The sequence below is a fragment of the Megalobrama amblycephala genome, linkage group LG23 (assembly GCF_018812025.1).
Source record: "Megalobrama amblycephala isolate DHTTF-2021 linkage group LG23, ASM1881202v1, whole genome shotgun sequence".
NCBI lineage: Eukaryota > Metazoa > Chordata > Actinopteri > Cypriniformes > Xenocyprididae > Megalobrama > Megalobrama amblycephala.
The window spans coordinates 22,371,374-22,394,290 of record NC_063066.1 but is presented as its reverse complement, the minus strand read 5'-3'; the positions used below and the strand labels follow the sequence as shown (position 1 = coordinate 22,394,290).

Sequence of the window (22,917 nt, the reverse complement as noted above, 5' to 3'; positions counted from 1 at the left end):
GTTCTGTTTCTTACCAGTCATTTGTTTCTATGACTACTCATTTGATTAGTCATTTAGTTCAGCTGTGGACTAATTAGTTATCCTTGTTTGTCAGTGTATGTAAAAGTTCCCTTGTTTCAGTACACCTTTGTCAGTTCTCGTTAATGTTTCAGCTTAGTTTGGAGATGTTTCTTTCCCTGTATATAAATTCTATTTATCTTATTCTTCCTGTTCCTGCACATACCTTACGCAGCCAAAGCATGACATATAGAAATATTAAAAATAATACAAAATAACAAAAATACATAACAAAATTACTAAAAATTCAACTATAAATTAAAATGAAAACTGAATAAAATAAAATAAAAGCTAATTCAAAACATTAATAAAATCTATGATAGTATAATAGAAGTGTAATAATGTATAATAGAGTCCCATTCTATGATATAAAATTTATAAGAGAAAAGGGAGAAAAGTCTCATTTAATGAGACAGGGGAGTACCAGAGCACTCTAGAGAAGTGCATATATGAACAGGGAAGTTAAAAATAGATGAAAGGGCAAGGGTTAAAAAGGCCGTCCCTTTAAAAGCTGTTCATTGACTGTGTGAACATGATACGGCCATTTCCTCTTCCCGAGGTTGACTAATGAAATAGAGCGATGATCTAACTAAGTGTGGTCATCTAATAATCCTATTCACAGGCGCCTTGGCCTCTGTGCCGCCCATCTCTGCCAACTGTGCCAGGCGGCATTCATCCTCTGCGTTAAACTGAAAGCCGCTAAACAGGCTCATTATTGTGAATTATGGGAGTTTAATGCAGAGCCAATGGCCTTCATTTAGAGCATCCTTTTGAGATTCTTCAGTGAGCTGCAGGGAAGGTTTCTGTGTCTCAACATTAAACCCATTCAAGGGCTTCCTTCCATTCACAGCATTCACAAGCACGTTCATCACTCCGCATTGTGCCTTCCCATTGATTTTGTCAGACATTGGACACACTACGAAGTGCATGAAGTGACTCAAGGGTACTGCGGCAGCATAACGCACATTAACGGAGGGCATAAAATATGTATTTTATATGTAGTTCATGTGGGGATGTCTGACCTGTCTCCAAGGTAGGTCGCTAAACTTAGCACACATCAGGAATAATTCATTCAGAAGCATCAGAAACTGTCAGTACAGATGCAAGTGAACAATGTAACTGTTACAACTGCTGACAATCTTTTACTACAATGGCATCTGCCATTGAGCAGAGGTCATTGGAGTGTGTGTTAAATCAAGGTGTGTAAATGACTAATCAAGAAGTGTGTGCAAAAATCACTTCTAAAAATAGAGAGTAGTGAATTGCAATGCATACCATAGTTATCGACCCGCCTTTGTTGTTATGATCAACTAAAACTATTAAAAACATTTTATTAATTTAAATAAGGCTCTAATAAAATAAAATATCAGATAAAAAAAAAAAAAAAAAAAAAAAAAACTTAACTCTCTGGAGTCTGAGACTGATTTGGGGTCCTGGAGAAGTTCTGACATGCCCTGACATTTGTGCTTTTTTCAGTTGTTTATTAACACATTAATGACAAAAGTCTCATTACACTATATTCAGCAGAAACTAGGCTACAAGAATATGTGAGCAACAAGTATGTACATGTTTGTATTTTTGAGAGAATTACCTATATGCGTGATTTTTGAAAAAAAAAATAAAAAAAAATAAAATAAAAAAATAATACACACTAAATGTTTTTTTTTCCACAAGACTTTTGGGAATTGGATATTTTTGTCTAGAGTTTTTTGCTTCAAAATAATGTGGAAATTATCCTGCCTACTCGGATACAAAAAACAATGTATTGATTTTAAATTTCTAAGACACTTTTTGTCTTAAACTTTTTTTTTGAAGTTTATTTAAAATATAGTTAACTATATAAATGAGAGTCAAAGACACATTTTGAGTACACAGTTATACCTGGAAATAAATTCTGTTCAAATATATATGTGAACATCACATACCTGGCATTTGGTGTTTCTGCAATGGAAAAAAAAAAAAAAAGAACTTTCCTGCTTCCAGTCAGTGATCTTAGTATCATATGCATGTAGTCCAGTGTGGACCAATATAATTCTCAAATCCGTGAGATAAAAAACCCTCTGTGAGCATGCTGATAACAGGATCATATCAGCTATTGTATTAACATTAAAATAATGTCCACTCTTAGCAGAAAACATGATTTTTGTGATCTCATGCATGCACGTATTATTGCACATCATGTGAAGAAAATTTTGTATAGGCCTATTATATTTTTAATTACAGAACCGATCAAAAGATTTGACGCATTACTATTTATAATGTTTTAGAAAGAAGTCACATGCTCATCAAGCCTGCATTTATTTGATCAAAAAGATAAAAAACAGCAATACTGATAAAAAAAAAACAGCTCTTCCACTGAGGTAAATCCTTTTAGAATTATTCTTCACCGCATCTCAAAATGATGAAAAGTAGCCTACATGAAACTGACCAAGCTTGAAGCGTTTTTCCGAGCTGACATGGGCGTTCACTCTGTTGCATGTGTCACCTCAGAATTTGCGTCTGAATAGCACTCGAGCTCCGTGGGCGTGGCCGAATTAGTGCATAATGAGCTGAGTCACCAACGTCTGACATGTCTCACTTTTCATACAGATTACATAATGTAACAGTTCAGCCCATGCACAGTTCATCCCTCCAGCAGAGGGAGCCGTCACCTGAGTTTTAGTGGTTCTTCCTGTTTGTATTCTCATGTCCTGTTTGCAGCCTTATAAGCCATGTGCTTATCTGAATACCTTGCGAAGTATTGCATGTTAAAGGTCCCATGGCATGAAAATTTCACTTTATGACGTTTTTTAACATTAATATGAGTTCCCCTAGCCTGCATATGGTCCCCCAGTGGCTAGAAAATGCGATGGGTGTAAACCGAGCACAGGGTGTTTTGCTTCGCGTTTGAGAAAATTAAAGCTCAGACGACCCAATCTGGAATCTTCCCCATATGTCGTCATAAGGGGAAAGGTTACCTCCCATTTCTCTGCTTTGCCCGCCCATGAGAAAATGAGCTACTACAGTGAGATTCAAGCACAATATTTTTTTTTTCCTTGAGAGACACATCATGTCTTGCAAACGAGCGAATCATGGGAGTTGCTCAGTGTCTGGATGTACAAATGAACACATTAGTATTTTTTTAGTTCCTTCATCTGAGCCTATGAAGAAACAGTGGGTTAATTTTATTTTCTCTGGTAATACGATACAACTTCCCATAGTTTTGTATGTCTGCGCCACACATTTCACCGACGACTGTTTCCACATTTCCAGATTGCAGAGCTGATTTCCAGATTCTATGAGCCATTGGATACTGTATATCCACTGTCAACATTAGCGCATGGTACTGTAGCCGCAAGCTGGTTAAGGCCACACCCACCCTCCACCTTGCCCCGCCTCTCTCCTCCTCATTAGCATTTAAAGCTACAGACCCAGAAACAGCACATCCTGAGGAAAGCTCATTGTGGGACTGGCTTGTGGTGGCTGAAATTCTGCACCAAGGCTGAATTTCGGGAAAGAGACTTCAGATACAGTACTAGGGACCACTTAGGCCTATATAAAAGCATCCAAAAAGTAGCATGTCATAGGACCTTTAACTCTGCCTTACCAAGCTTTTAATCTTATATCTGCCTATTCCATGTATCTTGACCCTTTAGCCTGTTTTTGGATTTACCTTTTTGTCTACTGTTTTGGATTTAGCCTGTTGCCTGCCTGCCTTGCTGTGTTTTTGAACCTTGCCTCTACTTTGACTACATCTTTTGCCTGCCGTCTTGTATTGTTCATTCTGAGTTTGTTTTTGACAATAAACAACCTCTGCACTATGGATTCAACTCAGTCTCCAGCTATGGGTTCCTTACACATAAACAGAGAATATTTGTTTTTGATTTGACTTACACAATTTAAAACCTGACATTTAAATGTTTCTTTAAACACATGTCTTATTTTTGTGTGATTAGTACTCACTAAGTTACAGTTCATTTTCTGAGGGAGTACCAGATTGGACTTCGTTCAGAGGCAGACGACAGATCACACATCATGTTAGTTTTCTTTATTTTGCAAAAAGCACAATATTTTGTTTTTACTCTGAGTGCACACAAATAAAAGAAGACATTCTATAGTTTCAATTGATATATTACTTCCGTCTCTATGACAAAAAGTGACAAAGTATTTTAAGTTGATTTTGCTGCTATGTGAAAAAAATTCAGCAAAATGCGCCGGCGCATTTCCCGACTTCAGAGTGTTAAACTAAATTTAAAAAAAAAAGTAGAAATGTCACCTTGGCAACTAACTGAAATGAATGAAAGCACTAAAATTAATAACTGAACTAAACTAAACTAAAAATAAAAATGTACTGATACTAAATTTCCCCGCCAATTATTTAGAATGATATCTGGCTTTTAGGTTACAACTGTAACAATGGTTTCTTGAGAAGGGTAATGAGACACTGTCTCATTGCCATACTTCCGGCATGCCTGTACATCTTCCTTCAGAATATGAATTTGATGACGTTCTCTTTGGGTGCCCTTTTATATCCTGTCAGAGCACCCGTGATGTCACCTGATGGTGGTAGCCAATCAAGATTGGCATGTAACACACATGCTTCAGACACTCATGCAATGCATTCCCATAGCGTCATCTCCATTACGCAGTGTCTCATTCCTCTTCTCAGGGAACCTCATTTCTCATTATATTCACCTTCCATTTATGCCTTCCATTATATTCACCTGTTCATGTGATCTCAACATGTCTGTTTCCATGTCTCATGGGAGGTTTAAATGTTTTTAAATAACAATTTTTTAAAATGACAGTTACACTTTATTTAGATGTTCCACTTTAGATATTTTACTAATTATAAGTAACTTTGCAACTACATGTCAAATAACTCTCATTAAAGTATTAGTAGACTCAGGGCTTAATTTGTACAGGAACAAGCCGGATCCAGATCGGCACCTCCAAGATCCAATCTGGCACCTCATTTGGGGGATCCCCCGTCTCATACACTGCTGAAATATATTTATGTTATGACCTGTGTACATGTTCAGTAACCCAAGTATAAGAAAGATAATGTTGTTAATAACTTGCTATGTTGCCATGTATAAAACAAATTAAAAAGTGGAAGAAATGCAGCTACAAATTAATCCACACCATGTTTTGGCAATGATTTATTGGATTTTACCTTTGTTCAGATTACCAATCTTTTATTTATATATATAAACGTTTTTATTATTTGGGTTTTCTGAAACATGTATGCAAGTCTATGGATATTTGTCTGTTAGAGGTGTATCAAAATAAAGTGTTAGAAGATATTAAGTAGACGATTGTCAGGATATGGGTAGAGAAATGAAGCACAGGACAGATCACACAAGGAGAATAAATAGGAGAGCAAACAAAGCAGGGAACGAGCGAGGACAGGCAGGGCAAATTAACCAATAATCAGATAACAAGAGGGGCGGGGTTAGACAATAAACAAGAGAACACATGGCCCATAGAAACAAACACAAAAGTCATGTGTTCACAAAACATAAAATGAGAACAGGTGGCCAATGAGAATGATAACTACCACAGACCACAAGCTTAAAACAAAACAAAACACAACATGAGAACAAATGGCCAATGAGAGCTCCAACAGACCACACGTCCACACAAAGCACAACATGCATGAAGCACGAAGGATGCGGCTGTTGAAAAACACGAACCGTGTGCTACACAGAACATGACAACACAAGAACGCTAGATGAAGCATGTGAGACACAAGGCCAGTTGTTTGTTTCCTCACCATGCGTTCACAATGAAAGACCAAACATGGCGCATGAATGTCCGAACCCTAGCAAAGAACTGAAACCAAACTAGACAGAAGTGCTATGATCCGGACATCATGCTCCACACATACAAAATGTCACGTGGACAAGAGATTGTACAACCCAAGCATGCTCAAAGCCGCATGCTCACACAAAGACAGGATGATACATGAGGGTCATGGCTCTGTCACCAGACTAAGAATATACTTGACTGAAGTGACAGAACCCTGACAAGAGTCTACTAATACTCGAGATATAATAGATATAAACCTCAAGATAATAGAGTTAGTTGACATAGTTGCAAAGTTGCTTATACAATAGTGGACAATTGAAATAAAGTATTACCAAAATGACTATTCATTTATTAACTATATAGTAGAGTAGGTTTGCCACTTTAATGTGAGACAGTAAAGGATATCCCTGCCATTACAGGACATCTGGTCTTGGGGGAGGGGCTGGTGGTGCAGACAATCACCAGACGCAATAATACGTCTAAAAAATATGTGGCAAACTGTGTCCCGATATGGACCAGTGTCCCACCCCCCCTTATATATGTTTACTGCAGCTCAGCTCTGCCATTATTGTTGTTTTTCTTGTGAATGAATCTTGTGAATGCCATTGTCAGGTCACTGATTACACAGACTCAGTAAGTGCACATGTATTGATTCGTGGTGTGTTGAAATCTTCATGGGTGGTTGGGGCATTTGAAGGACACTCACCAATTTGGGGGCAATTCGTCTCTAATTACGATGCATATGTGAGACGCATAATACGCTGTTATATTGCTCGTGTCATAAGACTACAAGAGTATCTTACCCCTGGTAAGAATAAAAGTGAATTCAAGAATCCCACCAGTGGAATAAAAACAAAGAAATATCATCTGCTTGATGTATTTCTCCTCTGTGCATCTTTTTTATATACAAAAATGATTTGTTGTTCAACATTTGTGATGTTTTTTTTCTTCCCCAACTGTGAAATATGGATTTTAATTGTGCACTGCAGTGGGTGGATAAAGCTCTCACGGTGGGAGGACTTGGCTTCTCTGTTTTATTTACCCTAATGAAAAGCTTTTAGTCAATAAAGGAAGGATATTGCTGGATTTAGCTTGACACACATCACAAACCATCTTCACTTACAAGTCCTGCCATGCAATATTGAATGTTGTTGTCTTGGGCTTGGTAATGGTTCATTGCACAAGGCTTCTGAGGAAAATGCTGGCCATTTGAATGCAATTTCTTTCTGCCTGACCAGAATTTACATTTAAATCGTAGCGTTAAAGGGATAGTTTACCATAAAACAAACAACAACAACAACAACAACAACAAACAACAACAAAAAACATCATTTTGCCATCATGTACTCACCATGTTGTTCCATAACATAAATGTTGTTTTTTTGAAGAATATCAGTTTGACAAAAATAATAATAAGAATAATAATAAAAACTCCAGAAGTATCATAAAAGTGGTTCATAAGACTTCCACATATGATAGCTTAGATAAAAAAAAAAAAAAAAAAAAAAAATGAAACAACAGCTGCATCTGAAATCGCATACTTCCTTACTATATAGTAGGTGAAAAACAGTATGTGACAAAAGAAGCATGTCCAAATTCACAGTAATCATAAGAAATTAGGCAAAAAGTACTAGAATGACCTACTACTTCTGGCGAGATTTTGAAGTGTGCATATGATGGACACTTTACTATCCCATGAGGCCAATGGAGAGGTTTTGAGAATGGCAGTGAAGGTCACATGATAATGACAGCATGGTAAATGTAGTACGAACGGATTACATTCATACTACATAACATACTTTTTTAGCGCTCACAAAGTACTTATTTAAAATAAGTACCTTCTCAAGATAGTATGCGTTTTCGGATACAGCCATCAAGTGGTTATGTTTTAGTTTGCAGCTTATAATATGGCCTGTGCACTAATTATTCAGACTACTTTTATGATATTTTCGCACATGTAAACCTTCTAATTTATTCCCTTCCAAACAAACACAAATCCTGATCCCAGCTCAATGGATCCTGGAGTGAATGATCTGTTTATCAAGACGTTTCACATTTGGTTGTGCCTGTGTCAGTCATTTGTTAAACAGTTAATAAGTGTGGGCATGGATTCGCATGGGCCAGTTAAATATTATTTCTCCATTGCTGCAGCAAAAGAAAAATGATAAATTTGTTTTTTCATTGAACAAGTCTTGTATTGACAGTTGAGGCAGTGCTCAGTAGTTGTGTATGTACACATTATACAGATTAGTGTTTTCTTGCACATCACACACACACACACACACTTAGTAATGGATTGCAGTCATTACACTGAAGATGTTCTCACGCCAGCTTTATCGCTCGCAAACACCACACAACCTCATAACACAGACATTACGGGAGGGGTATGTTTATGCGAGGGGTAGTGTAAATTCATTAGAAGTGAAAAAACAATCACATGAAATCATGACAGATGTTATATATAACCCCAATGTGGATATGCATATCTTTTACATTTACTAGAACCAGGGGCAAAACTACCCATTTTATTGAGGGGTGTGCAAAACCATTGTAGACCCTCAATGGAAAAGACACATCAAACATTTATATTATATTATATTATATTATATTATATTATATTATATTATATTATATTATATTATATTATACTGCAGGTTTGGGTGGGTACAGTATTTTTATGCTCTAGAAAGAAGTCCTTTCTGGTATTCAGCATTTTTTTCCCCTCGCTGTTTACTCTATAAGAATTTAAGACTTGAAAATAAATTAAAAAAAATAAAAAAAATAAAAAATTCTAGTGAAATTGCATGTTGCATATATCATTTTTAACTCAGTCCCATTAGAAAACTGTACCTCTGGGAACATTTTTGCAAAAGGAAAATACATAGCGCCATGTACATTTCGTGACAGTTTCAAAGTGAAATGTCCACTGAGTGGCGCTAAAAGCGTGATCAGTTTTTTTCTGAACGTGAATATGGTACATTTTTATTACGTTGGTTTTATATGTATCACCGAAGTTCTGATTTGAAATGTCCGGTGAGTGGTGCTAAAAGTGTAATGCTCCATTACGTTTTAAAATAAAGTACCACCAACACTACACCTAAACCTACCCAATAGTGTTAACAAAAGCAAATGTGATATAAAAAGTTTTCGTAATCATGCCATTTTATCTTGTTTTTGATCTCTCATCTTTGAGCTCTTTTACCGTGACCCATCTTTCACGGGATTCGTACCCAAGCCTTCCGCATCCTAAGTATAATTCTAAGTATAAATGTTTCCGCATCCTAAGTATAAATGTTTCTCTTTGTGAGGTTTGGTTAGTGGTGGCTAAAATGCATCTTTATGCACAACTGCCAGCCTGCATACAGAGCTTCTTGAGACTCCAGAGACACCAGCAGCTTCAAATACCTGTTTGCTGCTCAACACTGGCTTTTTTTTATAGCTGCCCTTTTAATACAATTAATTTTTTTGACAGGAACTTTCATTAATAAGCCTTTATCTGACCGAGTTCTGCTGTGCTCTAAATCACTCACAAATCTTATGATAATTCAATAATCTCCATTCAGTTTTCACACAGTATTAGTTGTTTTCATGCCTTTTGCACAACATTGTACCATTTCATGCTTTTCATCTTCAGAAAGATCTTTCTTCCTCCTCATATTGCATGAGAACTGTGACTTGCTTAATAATGTGGAACAACCTCTAAGTAGGGTTTCCATAGACCTGGAAAATTATTTTGTTTGTTTATCTAAAAAGTCATGGATAAATAAACAAACAAACATTTTCTTAGAAAAACTAAAATCTGAATGTTTATTGTACAGAAATCTTATTCACTTGCATAATGATTTGGAATGCGGTGTATGTCAGAAAAGCGAAACATATGGAGCTGGTTAAGCAATGCAAAGTCCAAAATGTATTTGTTTACAAATCATGCACTTTGGTAAAAAGTGTTTTGTGATCATAAAATAGTATTGTGCAAGGAGATGTGAAAACAAGTCTTTATTAATCAATCTGACCCTGTAATCATAAGTGTGTATGAAAACTATTAAAAGTGCTTGCTGTTTTACTGCCTCTAGTGTTAATTTCTGTTGGAAACTGCAGTGATATGTACGTATTGGTACGTATTTTGCGACTTGCAAAAATGTTCCCACAGGTACGTCTTTCCACGAGACCAGATTGATAATTTTGTGTGTCCATGTTCTTGGTTGAAATTATTGATGTATTTTTTCAAGTCTGAACCCGTAGTCATGCCCCGATTAGCCTGCATATCATTGACTGGACTGTGTGATACGCAAGCATTGATCAGGGTGCAGAGGTTGATGGTTGGACTGCAGTCACTCCCTCACTACTGAGAGTAGTCATGCAGTTGATGAGGTCAAGATAGTCAAGATCCTGCTGGTATAAATGCTGTTCTGTACCTAAATAGATGGCTGGTGGGTCTCTTCCATGGAATGTCACTTACTTCTTTTCCAAAATTGCCAGTCACAAATGTCAAATGAAAGAAAAAGTGCTTTCATACAGTCAGAATGGCATGCTGGGCTGCTTTTCTCCTCTTCCGTTTCTAGAAGAGAATCCTTTCATGAGATTCACAGTTTGTGAAATGGAACTGAATTGGAATTGAATTGAACATCCCCCACAGGACAGAATGACAGGAAGAGGAATTTACTGAATTCAAGTGAAAGGAATTTAGCATATTTTGTAAGTAGGGTCATGCAACCAGTGTTATTTAAGGGGCCGTTTACACAACACTTTTTAAAATCTGAAATCTTTTTGTGTTTTTTTTTATGTCTTTTCATTAACATGATAAATGCGTTTCAAGTTTTTGAAAACAATACTGTTATAGTCCCTACAAAAACGCAAATTTGTGAAAACGGTGGCGTCATGCATATTACGTGTTGTGTCTAGCATGTCCTGATATTGCTGAGTTAGATGCGTTCCTGGGTCACCATATTTTGTTGATCCTGGAACAACATTCTAGTCTGAAAATGTAGTCTTAACCCTATTCCTACCCCTAAACCTAACCCTACCCATAAGTTATCCCAAAAATCAGAGGGAAATGATACATGAATAACACTGATATAGAAGCATCAATTCATGATTTTAAGCCTAAACTTGACATAATCTGTAAACTTGTCCCTCAAATATGATTGGTTGATTTGAATGTTGTTCCAGGATCAACAAAAATGTTGACCCAGTAACATGTTGAACTCAGCAATATCAGGTTATGCTTCAGTGCACAGGTGTGTAGTGTTTCTCTACACAGTGACATCGTCAAATACTGGCCTGGCAGCAGAATACAGTGTTTAATCGTTTTCTTGGATCCGTATGAACTGGGATCTTTTTGACAATGTTGTCGTCTGAAAACGCAAAGGAAAACTTTTGTGTTTTTAGCACATTGTCATCGTGTAAATGTACAAAATCCTTCTAGCTACCTGAAATTTAAGTTCATATCAAATCTGGCCTTGTGCGTGACCCTGTGTCCAGCAGAGATGAACATACATCTGCATCAGATTTATGTGAGTGAGAGACAACAGACACAGAGAAACAATGAGAAATACAGTGTACGCGTGAGATGGAAAAGAGGAAGAAAGCATATAGGAGAGAGAATTCAAGCAATATAGTGGCCATGATGAAGCCTGAGCGAGGGAGAGAGAGAGCCACCGAACCCCATAAATCAAGTGGCAGTGAGTGTGCTGAATCAGGGACATGAGGTAAGGTTGATTGTGCCTGCGAGAGACAATAAACCCTGTAATCATCCGTCTCTGCTGCACAAGCCCGGCAATTATCTGCCCATACCTGACCGCCACTTCAGAAAGGGCAAAATCCATCTCACTTCTTCCTATTGCTCCCACACACACAACTTCTTCTCTTTAACTTGCATGCATTCAGTGGATAAATGTATTCACTCCTCAACTTATGTCAAGGAGAAACTCAAAGTCTGCAGAAATAAAGAAGACTTCTACTGCCGTTTGATTTGTTTCTTTTTATGGCCAAAAACATAGTCTACACGAGTATGCAAACTCTGACGTGAATGCCTGGTCAATGCATTAAGGCCATTGCAAAGCTATTCTTGGCATAAAGTCTTCTTATATATTATATCTTTCCAAAAGCCACCTATTTAGACAGAAAGAGAGTGTCTGATTACATGTAAAGCAACCTACCAGTTTGTTTTGATTTTATGGGCTGTTTAGGGGTGAGTTTAATACAGTACATAGACCTAAAACAGATTAAATAAGTACATAAATAATGGTAATGCTGTTTTTGAAAAGAAAAAAAAAAGAGAAAAAAAAAAAGAAATTCAAGGAAGAAATAAAGATATATATATGAACACCACCTTGCATCATATTTGCTGAATTAAATGCTTGTTGCTGAATGAAATTAGAAATGACTTGTTTCCAACTAATTTTGAAATGATTTTTCCAAAAATAGTGCCTGATTTGCTCTAGCATTTCACACTTTCTCACAAAATATGATGTGCATTTTGTAGCATTTTTGAGACATCCATTTGTAACTCTTGGTCACCAAATAAACTGCCACAATAACATGATTCCCATCATCCTCTGAGCCAGGATACTATTTGTTCAATTTTCTGCTAGTTTTTACATGTATGACATTATTTTAGGCCTAATCCTGATTTCAAGGTTTGAATCTTGAAAAAACCTTCATTCTTATTTTGTAAAAAAAACAAAACAACAAAACAACAAACAAACAAAAAAACCTGTATGTGACGGAAAACTTGAAAGTATCTTTCAAATTCTAACCTGGCAAACAGTGATTAGTTAGACTTTCAGCTCACTACCTTGTAAACCTGACTTTGAACTGTTGTTCACCTGAAAACCACTGAGCCAAGAACTGTAGAATTAAGCTTGCTTTGCTAGATGCTTTTGCGTTTCATCCCTCAGTCGTCATCTTTTCACTATCTGTCCTTTACATGGGGAAAATAATTGCTTTTATTGAGTTGATGGGTGCCGGGGGCAGATTGGGGGTTTGCTATTATCCTCCATGACTGAACTAGAAATGGTCCTGTAGCAGAAACACAGACATTTCCCTAGCAGGATCATAGATGAAACTAAGTGGATTTACAGAATTATATATTCCAGAGTAAAGTAAAACAAAACAAAACAAAACAAAAAAAAAAAACACACTTGTGTGTGTGTGTGTGTGTGTGAGTGTGTGTGTGTGAAACCAGCTGTTTTAGGAAAAGGCACTTGAGTGTAAAATGGAGAGAACTGAAAATACCCATATGTACAGACCCGTAATATAGGGATGACTAAGATCTTGTCAAGTAGGTTAGATTTTTTTTAAGTCCCTTCTCCGCCTTCCTTTTGTTAAATGTAAATTATTACTATAGTATGCTTGTGTGTGTGTGTGTGTGTGTGTGTGTGTGTATATATATATATATATATATATATATATATATATATATAAACACATTATTTTTGTATGTTTTATATTAACACTATTTATTAAAACAAAGTCAAAATCATATCATGTTTGTGCCTTTTTATTGTATTTACCATACATTGCAATGTGTCATGATGATTGCAGGCACAAATTTGCGGCTTTAATTTAAACTGGCTAATTACTAGCTAAAATGAGCTTGCATGCAGATCATCATTTCAAGTCATTTTAAGTTAATTTTGAAAGTGGTGATATTTGAGTGGGTGAGCTGTTTACTTTGTAATTAGTCTATCCATCTCCACCAGTTAGACCCACCCAGAATGATTTGGGGACCGAGTGCGAGCACAAGAAGTGGGCATTATCACGTTGACATGGACGGATGAGCCAAATTTAGCGTGATGGAGGCACTGCCTCCTCTCACATGACTTTTCACCTGTATCTGGTCATTCCCCCCTCACATTCACTTCACACAACTTGAACTCAATGAGAACACAATGTGCTTAAGGGAGGTTTGGGTGTTTTATATTCTGATTAATTCTTATTCTTATAATCTGATCTCATATTTTTAATATTCCTTATGTTTTGTCTTTGCAAACTGATTATTTTCTTTGTAGGAAGCACCTTCCTTGCCTGAATGTGTTCCTGGATCAATATCTTTTGTTGGCATTGAGATAATATTTCTGTCAAACAAGCATAGTACTACTAAGCCCATCTCACATCCTGCCCTAACCCCAGTGTTCCCATTGATTACCCACTCTGGCGGCCCGCCATAATCTAATCTGTGCCGCCACAGTTTCATAATGAACCAAAAATTTGTGAAAACTTCTCATGATAACATAAAAACTCTCTAACATTGTTTTGCACAGTTGCAAAGTATCTGTTTAATGAACTAAAATTGAAAGAGTGATATGGCTTTGTGCCCTTATCAAATCATTACATTCACACTGTTGTTTTAGGAAGCCAAAAAATTAGAATATAATAATAATAATAATTCTATATTATTATTATTATTATTATTATTATTATTATGACAGTAATAGCTGTAATCTGAACATGGGTTGGAGATCTTAAATTTGAACTCTTAAAGTGCACCAGATTAATTAAAATGTACAAAAATTTCTTTCAGGGTAGGGTGGGGTGGTCATATCCCCGGACCCCCCAAAGGGACTGAGGTCCACCCCCCACAAAATTCTGTGGGAAACACTTTAACCCCAACTATAAGGTAACAACAACAATCAAAATGGCAGAGTGATGAGAATATAAGCACCAGCTCTAACCTTACCCCAAATTAGATTTAAATAGCAAACCGTGCCAAAAACGAATAAACATCTTTGGCCAGCATCTCTGTGCCATACCCGTCCATGTCGCATCAGGGTCATGTCATTTGATATACGTGTCCATGTGATGCGCCAAGTGTCAACTTGACTTAAGATTCCTGATGAAGTGCTTTAATAAACTCAGTTAATCCTCTCCTGGGGTTCCAGTAATAAGGATTACATTTCACTGCTGCCTTTGAGGGAGGGATGCTGGCCGGGCATGAAGCTTAGCTTAAATCTGAGCCAATAATCTGAGCGAGAAGCTATAGTGTTTTAATGCAACGTAATTGCTACATTATTTAATTTGGTTGTCTTGCATTAGATGCATGTGTCTGCTGTAATTAGTAGTTATTTGGGTTGTCAATTTAACACATTAATTAAGTGCATTTAATTATTAAAATCAGTAATGCATTTAATCATGCCCCTTAACCTATACATATATTCCTTAAAGGATTAGTCCACTTTCAAATAAAATTTTCATGATAATTTACTCACCCCCATGTCATCCAAGATGTTCATGTCTTTCTTTCTTCAGTCGAAAAGAAATTAAGGTTTTTGATGAAAACATTCCAGGATTATTCTCCTTATAGTAGACTTCAATGGACTCCAAAGGGTTGAAGGTCAAAATTACAGTTTCAGTGCAGCTTCAAAGGGCTTTAAACGATACCAGACGAGGAATAAGGGTCTTATCTAACTGAGATAACTGTATATGCTTTATAAACACAAATTATCGCCTTGCATGTGCTTCCCCTTTCCATATTCTTCAAAAAGCTTACGTTGTATGTCCTACGCCTTCCCTATTCAACTTATGGAAAAAAAAAAAACGAAACGGAAATGCGGAAAGCAGAAGCACGTGCAAGGCGATAATTTGTGTTCATAAAGCATATACAGTTGTATTTTTTTATTTATAAAATGACAGATCGTTTTGCTAGATAAGACCCTTATTCCTTGTCTGGTCTCATTTAAAGCCCTTTGAAGCTGCACTGAAACTGTAATTTTGACCTTCAACCATCTGGAGGCCATTGAAGTCCACTATAAGGAGAATAATCCTGGAATGTTTTCATCAAAAACCTTAATTTCTTTTCGACTGACGAAAGAAAGAAAGACATTAACATCTTGGATGACATGGGGGTGAGTAAATTATCAGGACAATTTTATTTGAAAGTGGACTAAAACTTTAAAGTCCCCCTGAAATCAAAATGCTAAGTTATGTTAGCCTTAATGTTATGAATAAGCTGGTGTGTTCCAAAACAATGACAACATTTGCATTTAGGAGATATAAGCATTCAAAACCTACACTCACTTCCGCTAAAATGGATCACAGATTTTCATGACATCACCGCGGACTTCAGCTTCTCATCAGATCTTCTGTCCAATCAAATGCTCTCTAGATTCTAAAGCGTCCCGCCCCCCCTACATTTTTAATAGATGCTGAAGCTGCGAATGCTGCGGTGAAATCAGTCACTTGTTCACACATTTACTATTTCTACGTGGTGAATGGCACAAAAGTGCACTATATGGGGGACAGGGAATGATTAAGTGTAAATATGCTTTCCATTGAGGCGAATGAAGTCTGGATTCATGTTAGTGTGCACACAGTCTGCTCCAGTCCAGAGACACGAGAGGAGAGAGCGGATCATATGCGCAAGTCGGCGCAGGCGACAAAACGTATTTGGCCCATTTGAATTCTGCACAGAATGCTATATTTTAAAGCGATATTTAGGAGATTAGGAGGATAAATGGTTAGAGACTAGAGGCTTTACCGAGCTCAACGGCTCTAGCAGAGCTGTGATATAAACAAAACGCTATTGGCTATTTAAAAAAAAGGGGAGGAGCTGTCCTGCCCTGTCTTCCTACAGTTTAAATTATGTCAAACACACTGAATAATGCTATGCGTTCCAAGGCACTTCAGCAGGCCTTTAATAAGCCATTGCGCAAATCCAACCCTAAAGTACCACCTAATCAAAGACGCCTATCTATCAATTCAAAGCTTTACCTGCCATATTAATTGTATTTCATTTTTCAGCAAATAATCCCACATGGAAAAAACCTATATAAACATATATGTTTCAATATAGGTTTTGATATAGGTTTTACATATATGTGACATATATAAAATTGGCCGTTTTCCTATATTATATGTACATATATGTACATATATGCACACATATATGTACACATATGTACACATATGTACACATATGTACACATATATGTACACGTATATGTACACATATATATATATATATATATATATATATATATATATACACATATATGTACATATATGTACACATAATATAGGAAAACGGCCAATTTTATATATGTCACATATATTAAAAACCTATATCAAACCTATATTGAAACATATATGTTTATATAGGTTTTTTCCATGTGGGACCAATTTCACGTGTTCGTGTAGCGGTGTGTTTTCTGCGTTGTGTCGTAATCAAAGACAGACTGCGAAAAATCTTGCCATCAGGTCCTCACTTTATTCTGTATAACACAAATGGCAATATATGAGGACTTGTGCAGCATACAAACAGCATGCGGCAGCAACGCACAACGCTGAGAAAGAGAGATATTAAAAGTAACTTAAGTAAAGAAAAATAATCAACGAAACATCTGAATGTACATCACAGAGGGGTTTTGGATTACAATCATACAAATATATCATGTGAATTCAGCTGTTACATGAAACATGGCCTTAATTGAATCACCGCAAAAACTTTGTGCGACCTACCGCTGTGATGTCTCATGCAGACTGGGAAGCAGCAAAGTGCGTCAACACCCCAAGTCAGCATGGCGGCAGGAAACCCCAAATATGGTCATGGCAAGTGGAATCACAAAATAATTGTCTAAATACATAACTGCTACATTCGCACATACATAAGTTCTTGCATAATTTTTTTCGTTAATTCTTAGTTTTTGCCTTGATAATAGAAAATATGAGCAAGGCATCATGTATGACAGTCAAAAATGAGATATGAGCTACAAAATGACCAGATCCTGCCATTAGCTATATAGAAGACATATCTTGTATGTATAGGGCATATATATGGATATGAAGAAGCAATACAGGAGACCTATATTTCCTGTATATGCACATATATGTACCTCAATTTTGCCTATATGTGGCATATATACACATATATGCAGTATATATACGCATATATGCAGCATATATATAGCATATATGCAGTATATATGCGCATATATGCAGCATATATGCTCATATATGCAGCATATATATTATCATATATTTGCATATATGCAGCATATATGTACATATACACTGCATATAGGTTTCATATATGCGCATATATCCACATATAGGTTCTTTCCATGTGGGATGTTTTATGATTAACTCCAATTATATCATATTAGGGGTGTTGCAATATCATAAATCATCCAGCAGCATCTTTCTGAAACTCCACTTCCATTCACTCATAGTTTGAGTGTGATTCATTGTTAAAAAAAAGTATAAAACAAAATAAACAAAGATAATCTGATATTGTGGCAGCCCTACATCATATCATGTATGTTAATGTAATTTGATTAAAATGCCAGTCTATTTACATAGTGTCCTTGGTTGCAAGTCCTGGAGTTTGAGAGATATGCTAAAACTGCTCTTTTGCATTGTCTTTTACTGAACTGAGAAGCTCCTTGGCAACTTACAGGAAATGACCTTTAAATCGCAGTGAAACAAATCCAGGCGGAAACTGCTATGAAGGACACATTGGGATGGGAAGGGGGAAAGACTCATTGAGCTCTCTGAGCTAGCTCTGTGTCTCATCTAATTAGTGATGCATTTTGCGGGAAAACCATTGTGAACTCAACCGCAGGATGCTAGCAGGCTTTAATGGGACCCGAAATGCCAGTGTCACCGCCTCGAGCTTGTGTGCCTCCATGAGACGCTTTGATTCATCGCAGATATTCCTCAACATAAAGCACTTGAGTTTAATTAATTGCTCAATCCATCTGAGATGAGCGATGGGAAATGATGTGTTCCTTGCGAGTAAGTGAATGGTTAAATAGGACATGGTGCAGAAAGGCGAACGGTGGAACGGCAGTGCGGCGTCCACACCGAAACAACAGCACAGATGTTGTAACTTGACAAGTGCGGCAGAGGAGTCGACTGCAGTGCCATCTATAAAGTACGGAGAGAGCGGAATCATCGGGCAGGTGTCTTCTGGGTCAAACGGAGATTGTGACCTCTTCATGATTAGTAAACACAAACCATGGCCAAGAACAGGTGCGCTAGGGGGAGCGGGGGGAGGTAATGAGGCATTGGCGGTGTTATGGTCCTGAATTTTAATTGGGTAACAAAGACATGTTAGGATCCTATTATTTTACTGCCACTTCTCATTTTGTCCAAAACTTAAAATGATGTCATTATTTACTAATCCTAATTCTATTCCAAACCTGTATGGATTTCTTTCTTCGGTGTAATAAAAAATAATGTTATATTATATTAATAATGTGATATTCACACTATGTTCTATACAATGAAAGTGAATGAGAACTGATTCATTTAAAAAATGACAATTTAATCATAGTAAAGCACTATAAAGGAAGTCCATATGACTCATGCGATACATTCTAACAACGTGTCCTGACCAGACACAACGCAGTGGAGTCATAAAAGGCATCTTTTCCATGTTAAATCAGAGTTTTTGTCATAACCAGCTGTGAAAGCGATACGTAACGACCATCAGGGGATTGTATTTCCAGAAATTTTCCGTTTCTGAGATGTTGTGATTGACAGCTCAGGTACTGATGTTGTTTTTAATGATAATAAAATGAATATCATTGTGCATGACTTTAATTATTCACAATGAATAATTTACATTAGATCTTGCAAGTAAATTGAAAAAGGAAAAAATAATGTTTGAAATGAACTTTGTGTAAACAAACAAGTATATATCATGACAAAGACTGCATCAGTCCCTAAGTATGTGTTTTGAATAATGTTAAATTGGTTTAATATTTATGAATTTGACCAATCCATTTCATTGAGAGTGTGAGAAACTGGAGAGCCCACCCACACACTCTTCCTATTGGCTGTGATTTGTGATTCAGTGGAATCTTATCACATCATGTCTGGTTAGTCTTCTGAAGCCAGCAGCATTTTTTTCATTTTTTTATTTTTATGAGTAGCTGATATTTAAGTCATTTTTTACTGATAATCTTGCTATAGCTCTTAAATCTCAGCTGTACTTCCAGACTGATATAACAAATTCATTTTCAATGAATATCAACTTTTCTTTTTTGTCTTTTTTTTTTTCCTGTTCCTCACATAAACCTATTGTGTGGCTTCAGAAATCTTGGAATATATAGGATGCAAGTTATATCGACTACCCTTATGGTGTTATGGTCTTTTTCTTCTTCTTCTTTCTCCATTTTAGAACTTGACCAACAAAATCTCATGGCAGTTCATAAATATTTTACATTTTTGGCAATTCGGCAATTCAAGCAATCTCATTTGTACGTTTTCCTACAATCTGCTTGCACGCCGGTAACAGTTATGTTTCGGGGTGTACCTTCATGCTTTTATTTCCCCAAAAAATTGCACGTTTTTGTACGATTCACATTGTACAAATTCATACGGAACTGACACATCATAAAATAGCAGTGACACAGGTCACATGCTTTCACTGGAAAAGAGCAGCATACACCTTCTTTAGAACATATCTTGTTTGTGTGTTCCATGAGGAAAAGAATGACTTGTGGGAGAGAAGGCACAGTTTTCTTATTTGGGTGAATCATTCTTATGAATAGCAAGATGTGTTTTTATGAACTGTTTGAAATCAATATCCCTGTGCAGTGCTAATGCAGATAAACTGTATTAGGAAAGTAAGGTGAGCTATTTAATAAGTGAAGTAGTTTAGGGCCCCAAACTCGTCTATGCTGCTCAGAACTGGGGCACATCAGTTCTAAATTCATCATGTATCCAGAGATATCTGGACCTTTGCACCAGTACTGCAGGCGCTCTATCCAGACCCTAAGGACTCAAATGGGGCATCCATCCTCCATCAAGCCCTGCTCCTTATGTGCTACAAACCCAGCAAAAACAATACAAATCAGCACTAACTCATTAACTCATGTACAGTAGGACAACCACTTTGCTTGGAGTTCCACAGGTAACTAAGAGGACTTACCTCTGTCTGTGTCATAGAGGTAGACAAACTTGTCCCACTTGTAGTGAGACAGGAGACTCAGGACGGCGCCCTTCAAAGGAGGGCGCATCTGGATGACAAACTGCACGTCTGAGTCGATGGGGTAGCTGGGTGTGACGAAGGAGGTGTGGAGGGCTCCACAGAAGGAGGTCAGCGTGTTCATAGACTTCTTGTCATAAAAGCCGAAGATGGCGTACACCCCTCTGGAGAACTGCGAACAAACTGGAATCAGAGCAAGACGAGTTTAGTTTGTTTTCGACCAAGTAACAGTAAAAACAGCTTTGTAATTCTAAACCAATCCTACAAAATGGAATTGGATGATGTTGGCATGTGAGTAATTGCAATAATAGGAAAATCTGTACAAACAGGGAAATTTGTTTTGACTGCATAAATATGAGCGGAGAAATAATTGCATTATTTCCAGCAGATGAAAGTACTTCGTTACGTCTCACAGTGAGAACCCATCAACACACTCTTGCCTTAAACAAAACACAAAACTTCATGTCTGATTGGCTGTTCCTTATTCTCCCAAAACACTTGAAGCAAATGAAGCATAATTATGCACATCTCTATGAGCCAATAACATCTAATTACTGACACAGATAGCGGTTTGCAAAAAACCTCTGTTCATCTGTGTTACAATATTTAGCCAAGGGCAACAACATGGGTAGTTTTGTATGCAAGAAATAATATGAATTTAGAGATGATATACTTATTTAAAAGATATTTACAGATGTTCATTGTAACAACAGTTTCAGAATTTTATAAACAAATTATGGAATCTGTGGCTTAATACAGTAGAAATAATAAAATGTTAGCAAGACATTTTCAAGATAGTGAGAAGCCCTGGTGAGGACACCAGTATCCTAACAGGTTGACCAGCAATATTGATCTTTTCAGCATTTCTATGTTCATACTTTACTGTTGGCTGATGAAATTGTGTGAAAAATGCCTAGTTACCACATGCAGCTCCCAGTGTTGCCGACTGCTTTCAATTGAAAGTAGTTAAATCTGATTGCTAAATTAACTGGATGACGTCATAATGGTGATTTCACTGATTTATATAAATTTAATGAGTTCGTTTGCCCATATAATCTTTAGGGTATTAGGTTAGCTAAATTGGCTTGCTGTCCACTGAGGAGGGGCTCGATGAAGCAGCTTCAACTCGAGCTCTGATATACCCCCCAGTGAATAAATATAGGATATGATTACATAGGGCAAGGTACCTGAGATGAAGATGGAGTTTGGGGAGGTGGAGGGATGCTGGAACAGCTGAGACTGAAGAGAGGTAAGCAGCGGCTTATATACTCTGGCTGTTGATTGGAAGTTTAGATGGGCTCGCTCCTCCCTAAATTATGTTTAGGAACTTCACATAAATATAGATCAGTGATAAGAATCTAGATAAGGTTTATTCAAGAAGTTGGTAGATTTATCGCTAGGCTTTAAAAAAAAAAAGGCTCAAAAGAAGCACGGGACTCGCTAAATCTAGTAAAAAAACAAAACAAACAAAACAAACAAACAAAAAACGCTAAATTGGAAACACTGTCAGCTGCAAGTGGTTTCCTACCGCTACAATTCCTTCAACCAAGGCCTCTTTCTAAAGCGCCGACCTCCAGACATGTCAGCCAATCAGAATGTGCAAAATGATTTACTGACAGAGAGCGTTTCTGAATTGCTCTTCTCTCTGCTTTACTCTTAATGTAGCAGGAACTTTGTATGTTTCATTTCAGACAATCAAAAAAAGCAACTACTTAAGAAAATACTGACCTGTAGATGCCATATTGATAGTAGACATAATGTGTACTTTTAAAAGCTGTGAAAAGTATGTATACAGTACTGACATTAAATATAACTTATAACTATCTTATAATTAATTTGTTAGCCATTTGAAGAGATGTAAAAATTTCTTATTTTCTCCTAACAATTTGGATGTGTGACTAAAATCTCTGAACAGCAGAGCTCTGATGTCTTGGTAATGGCTGTGGAATAGTGCTTGATCTCAGCCAGACCACTTAATGCTGTTCAATGGCCATCTGATGCATGCTGCACTCAAAATCTCAAGCTCCAACCAGATTGGTCCGTTAGAATCAGATGGTGTAGCTGAGAGATCAGCCATCAGGGGCTAACGGGCCATGCTAACCAGTCAAACCAAGACCCGTAATTAGGGCTGGACGATT

General features: G+C 36.9%; 1 protein-coding gene across 8 annotated transcripts in view; it reads right to left on the bottom strand.

Moving 5' to 3' along the window:
• gria3b (glutamate receptor, ionotropic, AMPA 3b) overlaps positions 1–22,917 on the bottom strand; it is a 147,040-nt gene that overhangs the window by 79,525 nt on the left and 44,598 nt on the right. For all 8 annotated transcript variants that reach the window (XR_007182703.1, XR_007182704.1, XM_048176213.1 and 5 more), the window contains exon 3: positions 20,723–20,962. Coding sequence is in view for 6 of the 8 variants with exons in the window: in XM_048176213.1 (XP_048032170.1) it covers positions 20,723–20,962 (240 nt within the window). In the remaining 2 variants the exon portion in view is untranslated. The remainder of the gene's footprint in view (positions 1–20,722; positions 20,963–22,917) is intronic.